At 38.8% G+C, this 19,666-nt stretch overlaps 2 protein-coding genes and 1 long non-coding RNA gene across 4 annotated transcripts; 2 read left to right on the top strand and 1 right to left on the bottom strand.

Annotated features, from left to right (window-relative positions):
• The first annotated feature begins 245 nt into the window (after positions 1-245).
• Positions 246-6,269, top strand: LOC131312947 (uncharacterized). The gene is made up of 3 exons (XR_009196021.1): positions 246-387; positions 4,780-4,866; positions 5,830-6,269. It is a non-coding gene; the product is annotated as an uncharacterized LOC131312947 (long non-coding RNA).
• Positions 6,270-8,017: 1,748 nt separating this feature from the next.
• Positions 8,018-19,500, top strand: LOC131312945 (uncharacterized). Its single transcript, XM_058340981.1, has 7 exons — positions 8,018-8,465; positions 13,955-14,102; positions 14,869-15,060; positions 17,222-17,350; positions 18,407-18,576; positions 18,864-18,994; positions 19,107-19,500. The coding sequence occupies exons 1-7, from the start codon at positions 8,231-8,233 to the stop codon at positions 19,176-19,178; spliced, it is 1,077 nt and encodes a 358-aa protein (XP_058196964.1). The 5' UTR covers positions 8,018-8,230; the 3' UTR covers positions 19,179-19,500.
• Positions 9,085-12,364, bottom strand: LOC131312946 (uncharacterized). Of its 2 annotated transcripts, XM_058340983.1 has the most exons (3): positions 11,866-12,364; positions 10,997-11,422; positions 9,085-10,615 (listed from the first exon to the last, which is right to left on the bottom strand). In XM_058340983.1, the coding sequence occupies exons 2-3, from the start codon at positions 11,414-11,416 to the stop codon at positions 10,241-10,243; spliced, it is 795 nt and encodes a 264-aa protein (XP_058196966.1). In that variant the 5' UTR covers positions 11,417-11,422; positions 11,866-12,364; the 3' UTR covers positions 9,085-10,240. The 2 variants fall into 2 exon arrangements, with proteins under 2 accessions (XP_058196966.1, XP_058196965.1); XM_058340982.1 differs by having other exon boundaries at positions 10,997-12,364.
• Positions 19,501-19,666: the final 166 nt, after the last annotated feature.

Below are 19,666 nucleotides of genomic sequence, written 5' to 3'. Positions count from 1 at the left end.
GTTTTTTTTTTTAGAATTTTTGGACGACTCGGATCGGCCGTCCGGTGGCCGGAGACAGCCCGGCGCGGCCGCCAGTACGATTTCCCTCCCTGGCCGGTCGGTACCTATATAAATTCTTCCAAAATAAGTATCAGCCTTCTTATTTTTAGGAACAAACCTTCTTATTACACAAAAAATAAGTTCTTATTGTGTTTCTGGAACGGGCTCTTAAACACCTACACTATCCCTCAAATGACACTTTCCACCCCAAAATCAAAACAAAACCCTCTCTCTTCTTCTCTGCTTTCGTCTCTCTCTCCTTCATAGCCACCGCCCCGAAGCAGGAGCCAGCACTGCCGCATCACCGCTTCCGGCCCACCGCCCCAAACACGATTCTCCCACTTCAAGGTACGTCGTTCTCCCTCCTTCCCCTCTCATTCTCGTCTCTCCCTTTTCCGTCTATATACATACATACATACATACGTTGATGCCTTTTTTCAAAGATTTTCAAAGACAACTCATTTAAGCCCTGGAACAGAAAACTCATAAATTTGGGAAATTGATGTGGGTTTACCTTGTATTGCCTCATTAGGATCTGCCTTGATTGCTGTTGTTTCTTGCTCTTCAGTACTTCCAATTAAACCAGAGCTTTGGTCTGCAACTGTAATGGGTCTAAACCCAGATGGGTAATCTCCAACGGATCTTGTTGTGGTCTTAGGGGGTTTATCTCTCTGAAATGGAAGTAGGTCTGCCCCCTAAAAAAACCTTTCTTTCTTTTGTTGGCTATTTCTTTGTAAAGAAAACATAGAAAAAAAATTTCCCAGTGTTGAATTCTTTTGAAATCATGTAAACATTGTTTGTGAGGAAGAGGAAGATACTGTCCTTAAGGATGAGGAGGTGAAAATTTTTCAATTTGACAAAAAAAAAAAATGAAATATGTAAGTTCAAGGTGGGTAAATCGGTTGAAGGTGGGTTTCATATGGTTATGGTTTAGGTCTTTGTTGTGACGAATTGAGGTAGCTTTTAGTAATTGGAGATTGAGACATAACTTCCTCTTTTTAGCTTTTCAACATTTTCCTTTGCATGATTTATAAGACCAGTTATAAAGTCATTAATATGGGATGTGTGTGTGAGAGGTAATGTTAGTGAGGAACAACTACATTTCGTAATGCTTTACCGTTTTACCGTTTTACGAATTTAGTTAGTTAATGACTGGCCAAACGGATCTAGGTGAGGCAGGTAAGTGCATAATCCAAGCTGTGGTTGTGTTAGTAAGAGGGATACGAAGGAGGTTGGAGGCTGTCTTACATTGGAGAAACTCCTTGATCGAAAGGGAAGCTACTCAGTAAGTCCTGCCAGTGATAGATAAGAAGTTTTCTAATGGGGTCACACTATACCAGTTATAAAAATGAGACCTTTTCGTAGCAAAGGCATTGAGTCATGGAAGTTCATATTCAATGCCAGACCTGGTCATACAAGCTGAATGTCGATCTATGCATAAGTGCACTCTTTGGTGGTGTTCACATTAAGAGTTTGGCAGATATGATGTAGGACAGATTTAGAACCCTTAGCGTATCGCTGCCTACAACTAGAATCGCGGTGCTTTGGGTGGGGAAATAAGAATATTGTTTGGATAAGTGCGCAAAGTAGAAGAAATGAGAGAATAGAAGAAGTCAAGAGAGATAGAGAGAGAGATGTGCTTTACCCTCGCAAGGGCTAGGCAGTTTCTGCAAGGAAGGACCGCAGCCCAAACCCCAATTACAAAGGCCTTAACCTTGTAAACTCAATTCATTAATCAACTCTATTCCAAATGAAAGATTACATCTCAATTTATAATCCATGAGAAAGACTCTTCGAATTCCTAGAACTTTAAATGAAATGAACCTAACCTAGATATATGCGTACATTGAACCTACTAGCATGTGTTTAATGCATCTAGATGAGTATTAATGCAAACACTAAATACGTGATGACCCTTTCAACTATCAATGCAAACACTTAATTCATGATGACCCTTTAACTACCAAACTACCATAGATGACCCTTGAACTACCAACTACCAAGGACACTTATTTTCGGACCAAAAAGCCTTCTTGATGCTCGTGCTATCCTTAGCCTTTGGTGTATGCTTCCAAAGCCTATGAAACTTGTCTAACCACTCCATGGCTATGTCATCAATTCTCCTCTGCTGAAAAGAACTCGACTCTAGCGAGTTAGGTGCAACTCCCAAAATACCAGCATGTGGAAAAGCTCGTTGAAGAAGGAAAGAACTTTTCTGCAATTTCAATGATCGGGCATCTGTGGCACAAGTAAGAGTATACTTCTTTTTTCCATCAATAAAGGAGTAAGTGTTGGCACGCCCGGCATGGTGTACATCACGATCCCACAACCATGTTCTTCCCAAGAGTATGTGGCAAAGCTTGAGTGGCAAAACATCACACATGACTGTCTCTTTAAGGCTCCCAATGTTGAAGGTGACAGGACATTGTTGCTCAACCTTCAACTTTGTATTAGTGATCCAAGCCACATGATATGGTTCTGGATGTGGTTCAACTTTCAACCCTAACTTTTTGACAGCTTCTTCGGATACCACATTGGTGCAACTACCAGTATCAATGACCAATGAGCATACTTTTCCACCGCAATTAACCCTTGTTTGGAAGATTTTCCCTCGATAAGAAAGATGCTCATCACTTTTGGAACTTTTTTTACTTGTTACCATAAGAGGACGGATAATGCCCACGCATTCATCTAGATCATCAAAATTTACCTCCAAATTAGGATCAAGGGGATCACAAACCTCTTCATCGGTTGGTGGTTCATTGGATGTGGCCTCTTTTGGGACTTCCTTTCCAACCAAGGCAATTGACTTGCTTGGACATTGAAAGGATAAATGACCATAACCATGGCAATTGAAACATCTTGTTCTAGAAGTACTACTTGCTTGAGATGTAAATGAAGATGCACTAGGACGAGAGGACTTGTTAGGAACAAAAGAGTTTCCTTGTGGCTTATCAGTAAACTTACTTCGATTCTCATCCACAAAGGTCCTGGTAACGCTTTCACTTGTAGACCTCACAGGAGTGTTCTTTTTCAAGTCTTCCTCCATTTGGTGAGCCACTTGAACCGCATCTGCCATGGTATAGAGTCGACTAGCAGCTAAACCACAAGAGATTTTTGTATCCAACCCTCGCCGATACATTGAAATCATCACATCCTCATTCCATGGGAATTCAGATCTGGTAGCCAAGCTATAGAATTTTCCAGTGTACTCTTCAACGGACATACTGCCTTGTACCAATTGTGTGAATTGTAGCTGAACACGTTGCTTGTAATTAACAGGCACAAAGTATCGAGTCATCGCGCTTCTCATGTCTTCCCACGTCTTGATGGTAGAATAATATGTTTGTTGGTATTTTGTCCACCAAATTCTAGCTGTACCCTTCAACTTAGCCTCCGCAAAGAAGAGTTTTCGCTCATCTGACAAACGGTACCACTTAAAGAAACTTTCTAGGCTATGTAACCAATCTAGAAATACTTCCGCATCGTTGCCTCCATGAAAGTCTCCAACTTCCAATTTAGCACCTCTGTCAACTTCATTTACTCTAAGATCTTCTTGCAATCGCTGTGACCCTTGTATTAGCGGAGGTTGGAAGGAGGACCCTGGAGAATTAGAGGCTTCAAACTCTGGATTTTTTCCCATAACAAAAGATGTCAATTTACTTAGTGATGTGTTTATCTCCTCTACAACACTTTTTAAAGTTGCAACACCTTCTTGAGTAGCCTGAAGCTCTTTGGAAATACCGTCAACCTTAGAATTAAGTTCGCTATTTGTCACCATTGTAAATAGATCAACTTTGAAGATGCAGGAGCATAAGCTCTGATACCAAACTGATGTAGGACAGATTTAGAACCCTTAGCGTATCGCTGCCTACAACTAGAATCGCGGTGCTTTGGGTGGGGAAATAAGAATATTGTTTGGATAAGTGCGCAAAGTAGAAGAAATGAGAGAATAGAAGAAGTCAAGAGAGATAGAGAGAGAGATGTGCTTTACCCTCGCAAGGGCTAGGCAGTTTCTGCAAGGAAGGACCGCAGCCCAAACCCCAATTACAAAGGCCTTAACCTTGTAAACTCAATTCATTAATCAACTCTATTCCAAATGAAAGATTACATCTCAATTTATAATCCATGAGAAAGACTCTTCGAATTCCTAGAACTTTAAATGAAATGAACCTAACCTAGATATATGCGTACATTGAACCTACTAGCATGTGTTTAATGCATCTAGATGAGTATTAATGCAAACACTAAATACGTGATGACCCTTTCAACTATCAATGCAAACACTTAATTCATGATGACCCTTTAACTACCAAACTACCATAGATGACCCTTGAACTACCAACTACCAAGGACACTTATTTTCGGACCAAAAAGCCTTCTTGATGCTCGTGCTATCCTTAGCCTTTGGTGTATGCTTCCAAAGCCTATGAAACTTGTCTAACCACTCCATGGCTATGTCATCAAGATATGCAAAGGGAAACAAGATGATTTAGGAAAAAGATGAACTGAAAAAGCTAAATTTACTAATTGCTTTCCTGGTCATTTTCTTTTCCTCAAAAAATCTCGTCGCACATCCATGATCCAAAGTTAGTGCATTGAAATTTGTAATCAGAATCGTTAGATTGAGTTGGCTTATTAGTTTTTATGTTAATAATTGTGAGGGTCTTCACAATTTTGATACACAGAATATGTGCGACATTGTATTAGCTTATGAGTTACCATTTCCCTTTGTTTCAGTCCAAATATACAAAGCCTGACATTGGCATGGAAGAGATCAAGGCAATGGCAAATACAGAGGAGAAGTAAACAGCTGCATCAATCAGGGTAACTACTGTTGGACTGTATCTGTTTCTGCATTTAATTTCAATTGGTATCTACTGTTGGTCTGCTTAGTTTCCGGGGAAAGACACTAGCCTCCAGGAAAAGTTAAGTGCTTTCTAAAAATCGAGACTGAGAAAAACTGTTGGACATTGAGAATGTTTTGTTTGCCCCTGTTCGAAATTTTTTACATCACGATTGAGGTTTGGTTAGAAAATTTGTATGAACCTAAGAAGCACGGACATGTCTACCGGCCTCACGTATCCCTGTCCAACACGGGTCGGTCATGGACACGATAAGACACTCTCCGGACATGTATTGGACATGCCCAAATACTTGTCTTATGATTTTATTATATTTCTTTTAGTTAGACACATTGTGAACACTCTAGGACATGTTGTCAACACTCTTGGAACATTAAAAGGACACATCAAAATGTCTCTGATGTTTAATTTGTACGGAATCAGAATATACCTCTTTAATACAAATACACTTTACATTTGATGTGTCCCCGACGTGTCCGTGTCCTAATTTTCGGAGAAATGATTTGTCCGTTTGTCCGTGTCGTGGCGTATCCTTATCATGTCATGTCCATTTCCCGTATCCCTGTTCGTGCTTCTTAGCTATGAACAACCATAGTTGATTGGCAAGATCAAAAAAAAAAAAAAAACATAGTTGATTGGCATGCATTTTCATTAATTCAATTCGTGAGTATAATGTATGAACCATCTGTTTTCTTAGTTCAAATACGAAAAACATGAACTTTCGCGATCTTTCTAGGCTGTGTGTGGATCATGAATGTGTGAAGGGATTTACCAACAAAAGGGGAATAAGGAAATCAAAGAAATAAATCTAGCTTTTTCAATATCTTCTTTTCCAATTTTATGCTTGCTTTTAATAGTTTTTTTTTTAATATTTATTTGTTTTATGAACACTAATCTGTATTGTATTATTGGCATATACGTGTAGGTTATGCGTCCACTGCCAATAGTTTGAGGCCGACGTCGACGTTGGGGCCGGGGCCGGGGCAAAGCGCAGCTACATGACGATGCGCCTTTGGATGTGGGTGGACCGGATGACCTATCCTTGCTAAAGAGTTTTCGCACACACGTGGCTAAAGCCATTTTGGAGGAAGAAGAGAGGAGTACATTGAGATTGCATCAACACTCTGGTCTTTTGGGTAGTTAGGTAGTTACAGAAGACAGGTTCAAACAAAAGGTTATGAATTCGGGCTTGCTTCCAATATAATCTGTTATAGTTTTTGGTTGAGACTTGAGATCATTGTCGTTTCATTGCCCTTTAATACCTGATCTACCAACTCTTGGTTGTAAATATCTATTTTCAAAACAGATTCCCCGGAAGGAAATGAAAGTTGCCCATCTCAAATGTAGGTGGACAGTTTTAGTTCATAGCAGTCTTCAGTAAATACTTCAGCATTGCATTACATTCCCAACTCCAGAAGTTGGTTTTCACCCATGCGGATTGTTGCATAAAATTGTCTCTTCGGAGAGGTTTGTTCGTGTACTTTCCAGTGTGTAATTTGCACGGCAGATCTTGACTAGCCTGAGGGCCCAAAACACCTTGAAGATTGCTCTGGCTTTATATAAACGGGAACTCAGTTTTAGACTTCAAAACATAATTTTTTGCCTCTACTGATATTTCAACTTTTGCTTAACTATCTGTCATCAATGCAATTTCATTGCTCTATGATGCAACCCAGTGTAATCAAAGCTGTGTTCATTATCCTCTAAAAGTGACTGCTGTGGTGAATACAACTCCAGCGGTTTCTATTAGAACTTGCTATTTGCTTGCCAACTCCACACTGTATTTTCTCCTTTCTCACCATAGGCACCACGTGATACCAAGGGAGTTCACCATACAGGCTTTTTTCTCAAAAGTGGACAGAAGTGACCAAGGTCCATAGTTCCATTGCCACCTCACCATGGATAGCATCTGACGACTTTATGATAATCACAAACCCATTTTCCTTGCCGGTAGATGTTATCCAATCTCTCAACATATCTTCGGATGGAACAAACAAAATCAAAAGAACCATTGAATTATCCACCTGTTTGAAAACACTCACATTCTCCGTTGTAAACTCCCGTGTGAAATCATATAGGGCCACTGAACCTATGTGGCTGTCGTGCACACTCACATTCTTCGCCGTAAACTCCGGTGCTATGGTCACTGGACCTATGTGGTTGCTGTGCGTTGAAGCATCACCCTGAAGAAAAGTATCAAAAATTCAAAAGTCTATTAAAACAAGTTTTCTACCTCTCTGGATCTGCTTCGGTAAGTGAATGTCAAAAATACATAGAATTCGGTATATAACTGTTGAACATAAGTATCACTTTCGGTAACAACATGTCGAAAATATGTATAAAATTCAGTAACCAACTGCAGAAATATTTTACAGTGGTTAGCTACCAAAATTACAATGGTTATTCTATTCGAACCAGAAACATCGAAAAACTGGGTTTTGTAAACCCAGACGCCACAAGAACAAACCAGAGGCCATTGTAAACGGAAAAACTTACATCCTCACGCGGCTTCCAAGATACAATGTCCATCACAGTATCTTTCTTCTCTTCTGCCATCATATGGTTGCCAATAAAATTTGAAACAATTTCAAAATCTAAATCTATAAGTGGGTCAAAAAATGGATCAATGGAAGGATTTGAACCTTTCATTGATAATCTTCCATTGATACAATATTTGGCCCTTGCTCCTCCATTGAAAAATTTGAGAGAGAGGAGAAAAGAGAATGATGATTTAGAGAGAAAGGAGAAGAGAAGATGAAGAACGGAGGAGAAGAGAAGAAGAACAGGAGGTCGGGGAAGTCTGGTGTGTGTTTTTGTTTTGTGAATGATGATTTTTGAGGGGGAAGGGGGAAAATGATAATTTAGGGGTTTTGGTCAAAGGGGTATGTAGGTCATTTCATGTATAGGTATAAGGGTAAGTAGATCATTTTATATTGGGGTCACGTTGTAACTAATTGAAAATTTTTAACGTTAATAGAGAAAATACGGGATTGCGAATAGTCACCCCTTAAATTATTTTCCTTTAAAACGTAAACAATACAATTAATTTAAAGAAAATAAATAATTACACCGTGTATATAATTTATTCTCACGTCTCAACAAACAAGTAGTCAGGATTCTACTTTTCCCCCTGTGAAATTCAACTCTAGCCCCCATTTCTTGGATCGTCCGTTTTTGGTTTCTCAGTCCCGCTTTCCCACCAAACCGGAACACACCGGAAATCTCTCATTTCCACCTCCAGACTCTACAACCCCTTTCCACCCTCTGTCGATCGATCTAGAGAAGGTGTCGGGGGTGGGGCGGGTTGCGGGTTTAATAACACGACGATGAAGCACAAAAACGGTGAGATCTGGGAATTCGAGAACAACGTAAACAGTACTACTGGTGGAGTGGAGGATGCCCACTCCGACGGGGGCGTAATTTTAGGTTTGGACGGCGGCACCACCTCCACCATCTGTATCTGCATGCGGGTCCTCCCCTTCTCCTCCTCTAACCTCCCCGACCCTCTTCCGATCCTCGCTCGAGCCGTTGCCGGTTGCTCCAACCACAACAGCGTCGGAGGTATTCCCCAATTCACACCTATGTCTCATTGTTTGTGCATTTGTATTTCTATAAACTATTCTTTATGGTAGATTCTGTAAGTCCATTTTAGAGAGCATTGTCAGTTGTTCCAATTTGATTGCATCAGTTATTGTACATCCCAAACGAGATTAAAATCAGTGGCACCATTTGATGGGAATCTACTTATGTAGGATTACATGTGCGGATAAATATGGTGAAGAAAAACTAAGTGTAAAGTCATGTATTTTAAGTCTTTGTCGTGAGCAGGCCTGGCCCTGAGTTTTCCGGGGCCCTAGGCGACCAACCAATTTGGGGCCCTTCACATCTACAAATGAAATATTTTCAAAATATACAAATTGTCCCAAATATAAGACTTCCAAATACTTAGCCAGGTCACAAAAATTACAGTACAATAACTAATAAGTATTACTTGAACATTGCTCTTCTTGCATTTTTAGAGGCAAATAAATCAATTAAGCTTCCATAGTCTAGTTTTTGCAGCGAAATCATTTTCAATGGATAGCATGGCTAACCCATTCAACCTTTCTTGTGACATGGTTGATCAAAGATAATTCTTGATCAATTTCAACTTTGAAAAACTTCTTTCCCCCGATCTTTCCCCCGATGCAACTGTAACCAGAATAGTCAAAAGTATTCTATAAGCAATCCATGAATTTGGAAAACAATTGTCCATAGTCTTCAAATGATTGAGCACTTCAATTGGTTTGTTGACTTCCTTTGGCAATCCATCTTTCAAGACTTTCAACTCCAAGGATAACTCTCTTCCATCAATATCTGAAACCCCACCATGTTTTAAAAACCTTTCAAGGTTCTCACAGCAAGTCTTCAAAGATTCATCGTTGGTCTTTTTCAAGTTAAACAAAAAGCCAAAGTTTGCTTCATATACTTTAAATTGCTCAAACCTATTCTTGAGTGACAAAAGACCTTTGTCAACTATATACAAGAAGTAATTAACTCTGAAGGATTCTTCAACCGATTGGGTCACTTCTTCACTAACATCCTCGTCAAATTGTTTCTTTCTACAAATAATGCGCTTTTTAACAAATGAAGGTTCAACTTTCATTTCACTTGCCATTTCTTTAGCTTCAACCATTGCCTCCACGAACCAATTTCTCTATACCTTTCAAAATAGGTAATAAGTCCTTTCAATTGCTTTACAGCAACATCTATATCCATATCTTCACTTTGAAGGAGCTTGCTAACGGAGTTAACAGCAAACAACAAATTGTACCAAGCAGCAATGCAAAACAATAACTCAAAATCTCAAGTTCATGAGTAACTAAGGACTTAGCTTCACTCTTTCCCATCGCCTCTGTGGTAGTATTTGCCAAGATAACTAAAGCATCTCTTATTTGTGGAGCATGATACCTTAGTGGTTTAACACTTTCAATGCAACTTTCCCAACGTGTTTGTGACAATTGCTTAACGGTGAAACCTTCCACATTATCTTTCAAATAGCCCATCGTTGAACGGAAGATGAAAACAAAACATATATCCGTTGTACCACACCAAAGAAAGTTTTTGCTTTAGAGGAAGAGTTGGCTATATCACAAAGCACAAGATTGAGATTATGACAACCACATGGCGTATAGAATGCTCTAGGATTAAGCTCAAGTACTCTTGTTTGAACGCCTTTGTTTTTTCCTTTCATGTTAGAACCATTGTCATATCCTTGTCCTCTTAAGTCACCAATATCAAGTTCAAGGCTAACTAACGCTTCTTGAAGTTCACCAAAAAGTCCCATTCCTGTTGTATCATCCACCTTCAAGAATTCCAAAAAAAAACTCTTTTACCATAATTGGACTCGTTGAAACATCCACACATCGCAAAACAAGAGACATTTGTTCTTGATGGCTTACATCCGGAGTACAATCAAGTATGACTGAAAAATATCTCACTTGTTTGATTCTTGACACAATTGCAGTTTTGACTTCCCCGGCCAACAATTGTATCCATTCATGTTGAATTTTGTGACTCAAATAATGGTAATGAATCTCACCCTTTTCTATCCGCCGCAAGTGCTCTTGCATTGTTGGTTCAAACTCAGCAATCATTTCAACTGTGCTTAAAAAAACTCCATTGCTCTCTTCATAAATCTTCTCATGGCTTCCACGAAAAGGCAAATTATTCTTTGCAAGGAATTTCACAACAATTATCATGATTAATACCCATCTCCAATGTTCTCTTTCTTTGCTAACTTGGTCTTGTGCACTCTTATCTATTGTTTCATTCTTCCCCAATCTTTTCTCCAGCTCAATCCATTTGCTCATGCAGGTAATGTGCTCGTTACTACTTTCATGGCCTTTAAGTCTCTCACCAATATTTTTCCAATCTTTAAATCCTTCAGTAGCCAATTGAGTCTTATTTCTTTCTTGCTTAAACAGCTTACAACAAAAGCAAAAAACTCTATCCAAAACCTCCGAGTATATTAGCCATTTCCTATCAAGTTTTTCTCCATTTGCTAAATGCCGAATGTAATGAATGGAGGAGAAATGCCTAGCATTAGCGACCTTAGGGAAGTTGACGTCGCAATCTCTTCTCACAGGACCTCTCTCTACTAATAAATCTCGTAAATTTTGATCAATATTTTTCCAATTACCCGGATCATCAATATTCAAAGGTTCACATTCAACATTCATCTCCTCATCTTGATTGGCTTCTCCACTCCCTAAATTCTCATTTCCTTCTTCATTCACCAAGTTTTCGTTATTTACCAAACTTTCAACTTCTTCATTCACCAAATTTTCATTTTCATTATTCACCAAACCTTCATCTTCTTTATTTTCCAAGTCTTCAACAGAATGTTCAATCGATTTACCAGTCGTAACGAATTTATCAATAGCCCCTGTTTGAGATTGGAGTAATTTTTCGACTCTTTGCTTCTTTTTTCTCTTTTCATATCCAGACAGGTAACATCTTTTAAGCTTCATGATAAGCTGGGGTAAAAGGGAAAAAAGAGAGGTATTAATCATGTAACATACTTTTTTTATTAGACTAAGATGTACAATGTTAGGTTATCAATGAACTCTCATATATGCCTATTTTATTCTATATGCACCACCACATTCCAACATATTTTATTCTAAAGGAATAAAAAACAAGAGCACAACTCCACAAAATCACAAATTACAAAAGAAAAAAGCAGAGAGCCGAAACAGTGAATACACATAAACACAAATCACAACTCCCACATATCACAAATCACAAATCCACTGCCGATTCACAAATCCAACATATTTTATCCAACATAAACATATTTTATCACAAATCACAACTCTAACATATTTTATCCTATTTTATGCCAATTCACTGCATGGCTTTAGCCTATTTTCGAGAAATTAAACAAATAGTTCTCAACTGGAAAACGAAAAAAGCATACCTTGTACTCTGGTAGATTTCTTCTTGCCGAGTGGCCGCCGATTCACGTTTTTACCCCTTCTGGCTCTTCATTCTTCAAGGGCAAATTTCACATTTCAATTCTCTGCAGCTCTGCTGTGACTCTGAGACCAGAGGACTAGAGAATTGGAGAAGGTGAGAGCAGCAGAAAGCCGAGAGGATTGGAGAACTTGAGAAGCCGACGTTGGGGACCTGGGGTTTTCAAATTTCAGATTTCAATTCTCTCCCGTGAGACTAGAGGCTGAGCCGACTTGGCTTTTCTATTTGTGGTTCTAGTGTTTTCTTTTTCTTTTCTTTTTTTTTTTCCTTTCAAGAGTTGTTTGTCGCAGAATTTCCAGATTGGGGCTAAAAAAATATTTTGGGCCTTGTTTTAAAATGGGGCCTCACTCTTTTAAGTTAACTTTGGGTACAAATTTTGGGCCCAAAAGACTCCTAGGGTAGTATACTAACTTACAATGTTTAGGGGCCCTAATTTTGGGCCTTTTGGGTGGGGGGGGCGGCAGCCCTAGGCCACCGCCTGGTGGGCCAAGGCCGGGCCTGGTCATGAGCTATATTTTTTTTGGGGAAAAGAATAAAGGCTTGGTTCAACTCTCTTGTGGTGTTTAAATTGAAGCGGTTAAGATACTATTATTTTTTATTATTTTCTAAATTGCAATTTTTACATTATTTGTACAAAAGATTTTGTTTACACACCGTTAAATACCTAATCGAATCACGTTAGTGTATGTTGAGAATATAAATAATAAAGTTGCCCCTCTCTCTAACAGCTTAAGCTTTTGGATGAGTTTGTGGTTAACAATCTAATATGGTATTAGAGCATGCAATAGATCCTGGGTTCGAAACTCACCGCCTACCTAATGATTAAAATTTATACGTGTTTAGCCTGCTTATGAAAGAGAGTCTGGCTACACGTGAGGGGTCGTGTTGAGAATATAAATAATAAAGTTGCCCCTCTCTCTAACAGCTTAAGCTTTTAGATGAGTTGGTGGTTAACAATCTAATAGTGTATAGCAAAATTTGTGTGTTCGAAAGTGGGGGTTTTTATAAGTTTAGTTTTTGCACAACCTAATCCAAAGGAATTACAAGTTTAGTTTTTGCACAAGCTAGGTAGAGTTAAAAGGACACTACGACACATGAGGAGAAACTTAGTTGGAGAGTAAGCATAGTAAGAGTCATAGTTTTCTACACAAAATATTAAGAGCATTTACCTGGATGCTTTCCTTTTGAACATATATGTATTGTATACATTGGTGTGGTACGGGGATACCTTCCTCTCTGCTGATCCCGTGGTGTGGAGGAAGGTCACCGTGGTAAAAAATGGATTTCATAGCCGAACAATGATTAGAATAACAGTTAAAGGAGGGAGGGAACTTTCTGGTATTGAACTTGGTCGTCACCAAATATTTTTACAAAATAAAAGGTGATTGGGTTCAGGTTTACTCTATAAGAGAGAAGAAAAAGAAGAAGAAATTCGCTTTTTCTGTGGAGGCTTTAGTGGTCTAAGATTCTGGTCTGCAAGAGGAAGGGCGTTTTGCTTCAAAAGTTAGAAATGTAGGGTTTTGGAGTTGAGCTTTCACAAAGGGCCTATTTGATAGGAGGGATTGGATTAGATGGGATTGTAGTCAAGGGATTATTAGTGAGGGGACTATTTGGGAGTATAGTCCCCTGTATCCCATGTTTGTTTGTGCATGGAATTCGACAACGGACAAGATCAATCCCGTATATCTGTGTTTGTTTTGAATACCGCTTGAGAAGGATTAATGGTTCAATTGTCCATATTGCACCTAGTGCAATTTTCTCTTGTAATGAGCTGTTTAGGAAACCGAATCAAAATTTATTCTTGCACTCCTTTTAAATCCAATCTGTCCAATTTCAGTACCCATCTTTATTCTTCCAAGAATAAAAAAAATTCAATTGCTTGAAAAATTTTGTTGTTCAATGCTCACAATGATCTTGACCATGCGATACACTCTTCTCTTTTAATTTTACCTTGAGATATCAACATAAGAAAAGTATATTGTGTTTTGACGTTATATGTCAACTTCCACCTCCTTTTTGCTTCAAACTTACAGAAGCAGCTGCAAGGGATACATTAGAACAGGTTATGGCCGAAACCCTTGTTAAAGCAGGTGCCAAGCGATCTGCTGTTCGAGCTGTTTGTTTAGGTGTATCTGGTGTTAACCATCCAACAGATCAAGAAAGAGTATTGAATTGGCTAAGGTTAGTTACCTGGGAATTGTTTTGCAATTTCATCTTCAAAGTCTTTATGGATATGTTGATCTAGGTGTCTGCTGCATAATGTTTCTAAATTTCCTTAGGAAAACGAATACCCATTTACATCTTATGGTTGAAAACTAAATCCCAGTGTACTCCCAGTTATTTGCATTCAATATGTTTGTCAACAATGAACTTCTAGTTCTAGGTTGTCTGAAAACTAGTTAGGATTTGAATATACGTCTATTTTCCTGCTTTAAACAAATGCATTCTAGTAAAAGAATTTTACAATTTGTATCAGGACAGCATCCTTGCCCACTTTTAACTGATAACACTCATAAATTCAGACCACGAAGTAATCAGGAAAAAGGTGTTAGGAGTACAGAATAAAATGAAACAGGTGTTAGGAGTCTTGGGACGCCCATAACTGTGAGACATACGTGTGTACAATATGGGCAGGCAGAGAAATTCGTGCAGTAAGTTGAAAAGCATTTGTGACTTTGTGTGCATAATTTCTTGTGGGTGGGTCCCTTTCTTGTGCTCCACGTTATCCCTCTCCATGCCTTATGATGCTTGGTTTTCCCTTGCCCTGATTTCGCATTTGACAAAAGGAAAAAAATAAAATAATGGGCCGTGTTTTTTAGTGGTTAAACCTAACTAACTATGTTGTATGTGGCACTGGATTGACATTTTACAGTGCTGCTAGAAAAATTGTTTCCAAGAACATATTTTGGCACCAACAGCTTCTGACTTCCTGTAATAACTTTCTCAGGGACATATTTCCAAGCCATGTAAAGCTATATGTCCATAATGATGCCGTAGCAGCTTTGGCTAGCGGGACATATGGTAAACTTCATGGCTGCGTTTTAATTGCCGGTACAGGTTGCATTGCTTATGGGTTCGCTGAAGATGGACAAGAAGCACGAGCTGCCGGTGCTGGCCCTGCCTTAGGTGATTGGGGCAGGTAAATGAAGCATGCCTTCCTGACAAGATGTGTTACCTTTGCTTTCTCTAGCATTAGAAATGAAAGAGAGCTGTTGTATAATTTAAGCAAAATAGTTTCAGAAATAACAGGTACAAAACAACCTGACACAGCTAAGTAGAAGTGTTTGCCATTTGAAGTCCTTTGTGTCCCTGCTAGAAAGAGAGAGCTTTGAGATTGAAACTTTGACGAAACATGACAAAAAATTGGTCATAATGCTCTTGACAATGTTTTTTTTTTTTTTTAAGTTGTCTGATATATAATGCTCTATTTAATGGAACGTTCACCATTCACAGAGGTATATTTTAACAGTGAATTTTATATTAGTTAACCTTTACGGTTCCACAATATAGGGGATGTGGCATACCACGTTCCTGTTCTTGTTTCTCGAGTGGAACAATCCAAGTTCTAGGTAACATAGTCTTCAGGGGGAGGATAGCACATTGATGAACATAATTATTTTTGCATTTTGATGTAGGTGCATAGCACAATTGAAAGGTGACAGGTAATACTAAAATTAGTGGATTACGTGTCATGCGGCTTCCTAACGTCAGTAGTGGAACAACACTGATATGTTCCCACAAATGCCACCAATGCATGGAGGTGAATAAGGATGTAGATAGAATTTTCTAGGACTACTTGAAAATCGAAAGAACATACAGAATGTCAAACTACGTCTCACAATATCTGTTCAAGACCCTCAGGAGAACAAGAGCCATGATCTAGCAGATGCTTAATGATCTTCCATCTGGTAGATTTATTTTTTATAACCAAACCGAGCCTTACGTCCCAATCACTTGGGGTCGGCTACATGAATCCGTTTTCTTTATTGAGCTCTGTCAAGAGCCACTTGTTCACGCAAACCCATTATACTCATAGCTTTGCTCACAACAGCATCTAATGTCAATTTAGGTCTACCCCTTCCCGTAGCATTGCTACCTAGAGCTATCCTATCTGTTCTCTTAACTACTGCATCTTCTGGTCTACAGTAGACATGCCCAAACCACCTTAGCCTATTTTCCCTCAACTTCTCCTCTATAGGTGCTACATCTATCATCTCACGAACTGTTTCATTTCTAATCCTGTCTCGTCTAGTCCTACTACACATCCACATCAACATTCTCATTTTCGCTACACTCATCTTGCTCACATGTTGTTTCTTAATAGGCCAACATTTTGTCCCATAAAGCATCGTTGGTCTTATGGCAGTTCCGTAGAAGATTTATTTTTTATGCCAAAAAAAAAATTTCCCGGCTACTAATATCACCTGATAACGTTATCCACCAAAATCAAAATTTACATTTTACAATTTTGACAAAATTACCATTGTTATTCTTGACTTCTGATGTTAGACTTTTGGCCAGGTTCACTTTCATTTCCTGCCAAGAAAACTTCGTATGAGCTCATTGCTTCTCAAATGAATCATAAAGCTTGATCCTCCACATTCTTTCTCAGCATGTTTAGGCTGTTTTTCAGAAAATATGCAAGCCATTTCATTTCCCCCTGGTCCTCACTTTCTTATGCTATATTTCAGCAAAAACCTCTCTCTCTCTCTCTCTCTCTCTCTCTCTCTCTCTCTCTCTCTCTCTCTCTGATGAACTGACATGGAAATGTGACATCAGTTCGGTATAGTTGAAAACATGGGGCACATGAGTAAAATTCTATGGGCCCAGGGAAATAGGGAAAATAGTCCTTGTTTTTCATACCACGAAATGAACTCTAAATGAAACCTGTCATTACAAAAATTATTTGAGGGACTCTACATGGTTTGTCTTTGGGGTCCTTCTACTGAATGGCTTGTCCAAGCCTAGAGAAAAGCGTTGGTACTTAACATGTAAACATCTGAACCATATAATCATGTATTCCCGTAGCTGATTTTCAGTCCTAGGTTTCAGGATTATGAAGCTTTTGACTTTCCATTTTACATTTTCCAAATCGTGCTATATGTGACTGAATAGTGGATTATCTCACGTACTACACTGACTGTAATTACACTTGTGCGATTATGCATTCTTTCTTGTAAAGAAAGGACCATTTGTTATCTATAAGTTCTATTTACATAATTACAATCAAAGAGTATGTTTTGTATGTAAAGTGAATACTACAAGGGGGGAATTTGAATTGACGAAGATGTTTCTTACAGTGGCTATGGAATTTCTGCACAGGCATTAACAGCAGTGATAAGGGCTAATGATGGTCGTGGTCCACAAACAATGCTTACAAATAGTATTCTACAGTCACTTGGTCTTTCTTCGCCTGATGAACTTATTGGGTATGTCTCTATTGAAACTTATGGCTCATGCTGTGCAATCTTTCCGCAAACAATCTAGTTAAACTTGGATCTCATTACTTTAAGGGCAATAAGAAAAGATCTTGGAGTTCTTACAATTGTCTTACTTCGTTGTATTAGTGATATTCAAGCCCATCTTAACATGCAAATCATACCCACTAGGATATAGGGATCGATTCCAACTCATCTTGGTTGCTTTCAGGTAACATTGTTTGAAGTTGGTTCTGTTTGAATGATTTTACAACCTTTTGACTTGATCTTTAATTTTCTAACCGCCTTGAGATGCTAGCAGGCTCTTTTCTAGAAGACTTTTTCATCGAAGAATTGGCAAGAGAGGCTTTCTTATAGATCTGCTTTCATTTTCTAGTCCAAACTAAATTTTGAGTTTTGTCTGTGCTTCTACAAGTTCAAGTTGTTTATCAAGGACATTGAAATGACAGCAGTTTAAGTGGAAATGTTTTACTTACATGAATCCAAACAAAATCCCTATGGAAAGAAGAGGTAGGAGGTTACATGTGGGTTCCTATCCATCTCTTTGTACCACAGTTCTTACTTGGTATGATCAACCCATTTACTTTTCAACGTTTAAGGTTGTGAAGTGCCTCTCATTCAAAGGGTTACACTAACATCTGAAGTTCTCCCTTGATCCCGCTCTTTCCTGGAATGTGATCCCTGCCTTTCTAACTTGTGGACCATAAGTCTAACAGTGGATACGAGGTGTGACAAATAGGAAAGCCCAGATATGTATTTGACAAAACTCAGGAAAAACTGATATTCTTGTTATTTATTGTAAGCTGAAGGGCTGTAGGTGATGGCTTCGGTACTTGTGTAAGTGCTGTAACTAGTGGTTGGATTTGTTTCAAAAAAACCAGTGGTTGGGTTCCCCTTGCTTTAGTCGACTACTGTTTCACTTGTTTTTTTAGAGAATTAAACAAGGACTAGTAAAACCTAGTGGACAACTTCATATGTTGCTGTTGTATACTGTTACTGTGTTGCTGTTCAATATGTGGTTTCATTTTTTACCTTCTCGGAATATAGGTGGACCTATGCAGATCCATCTTGGGCCCGCATTGCGGCACTTGTTCCACTAGTGGTGTCCTGTGCGGAAGCTGGAGATCAAATCGCTAATAGGATTTTGGATGAAGCAGTCCAAGAATTGGCTCTAGATGTGAAAGCAGTTGTTAAAAGACTTGGCTTGAGTGGACCAGGTAAAACCTTATTATATGAACTTTAAGGTGTATTTTTATTTCAACAATGTAAGGAGAAAAACCAGATAGGGGTTTATAGTGTAGCTCCAAAAATGTGGACTTCTGAGATGGATGTTGTCTTTGATTTGACTGCTGGTCATGTTGTGATACAATCTATAACTACTAAACAAGCACTTTGGTAGTATTTACTGCCTTGAGAGTGTGGAGCCAAACCCCCTCACCCTCTTCTGTGGGCATGTTTCATGAGATGTAGCAGCTTCTAAATGCTTATTGGTCTTTAATTGCAGATGGAAATGGCTCTTTCCCAGTTGTGATGGTTGGTGGTGTGCTTGAAGCTAATAAGAAGTGGGATATAGGTAAAGAAGTTACTGCCTGTATCCAGAAGACCTATCCCAAGGCTAGTCCAATTAGACCAAAGGTTGGCATTCTTTCCCAATTTCCCCTTTTCAGTGACTAGTTTTTTTCTCCTCATCTCATGTTAAGTTTTTGCCATGGATTAACCAATCAAGAATTCCCTTTTGATTCGTCAGGTGGAGCCTGCCGTTGGGGCTGCATTGCTTGCTTGGAACTCTTTGATGAAAGAAACAAGCAAACTGTCGTGATAGATGACCCTGGATTAGTTAGGAGCATCCAATTGTAAAGTTCAACATACAATACCTTGTACATTGATTTATGCCATAAACCTTTGGTATCTATCCCTTATCGGCCAAAAAGCTCCTTCATTGTCTTGACTCTGCGCGTGGTCATGTTCCCATGGCAGTTGATGAGTTGAGTGCATACATTTACAAATTGCTGATGTGATATTAGAAAACCCACTCCAGCTCCACACACTCTGCTCGTAATTAGAGCATAGACAACGATTGAATTGTTTTGCTTCTATGTCAAATTTTGATTTGATTATTGACTTGTCAAATTCTTCTTTTAGTGTTGTGTTGGTATAATCCTTGCAAATGTTCTTTTCTTGCCTTCCTTCTTTCTTTCTTTCTTTATTTTCGTAAATCGTCTTAGAAATCCATGTTTCCTACTACATAACAGTTGGAGACAGTCAATTTATGGGTCTATGGAACCGGTGAAATTCTGGAAGCAGACG

The sequence above is a fragment of the Rhododendron vialii genome, chromosome 13a (assembly GCF_030253575.1).
Source record: "Rhododendron vialii isolate Sample 1 chromosome 13a, ASM3025357v1".
NCBI lineage: Eukaryota > Viridiplantae > Streptophyta > Magnoliopsida > Ericales > Ericaceae > Rhododendron > Rhododendron vialii.
The sequence above is the reverse complement of the archived record's forward strand: the minus strand, read 5'-3'. Positions and strand labels throughout refer to the sequence as shown.

What these genes read in the sequence shown, in the direction of transcription:
- LOC131312945 (XM_058340981.1), top strand. Translation starts at nt 8,231, where the DNA reads ATGAAGCACAAAAACGGTGAGATCTGGGAATTCGAGAACAACGTAAAC. An exon ending in AGAGTATTGAATTGGCTAAG is followed by an intron (nt 14,103 to 14,868) that starts GTTAGTTACCTG and finishes TAACTTTCTCAG; the next exon opens with GGACATATTTCCAAGCCATG. An exon ending in ACTTGGCTTGAGTGGACCAG is followed by an intron (nt 18,577 to 18,863) that starts GTAAAACCTTAT and finishes CTTTAATTGCAG; the next exon opens with ATGGAAATGGCTCTTTCCCA.
- LOC131312946 (XM_058340982.1), bottom strand. Translation starts at nt 11,458, where the DNA reads ATGATTAATACCTCTCTTTTTTCCCTTTTACCCCAGCTTATCATGAAG. An exon ending in GCGACGTCAACTTCCCTAAG is followed by an intron (nt 10,616 to 10,996) that starts GTCGCTAATGCT and finishes TTCCTTGCAAAG; the next exon opens with AATAATTTGCCTTTTCGTGG.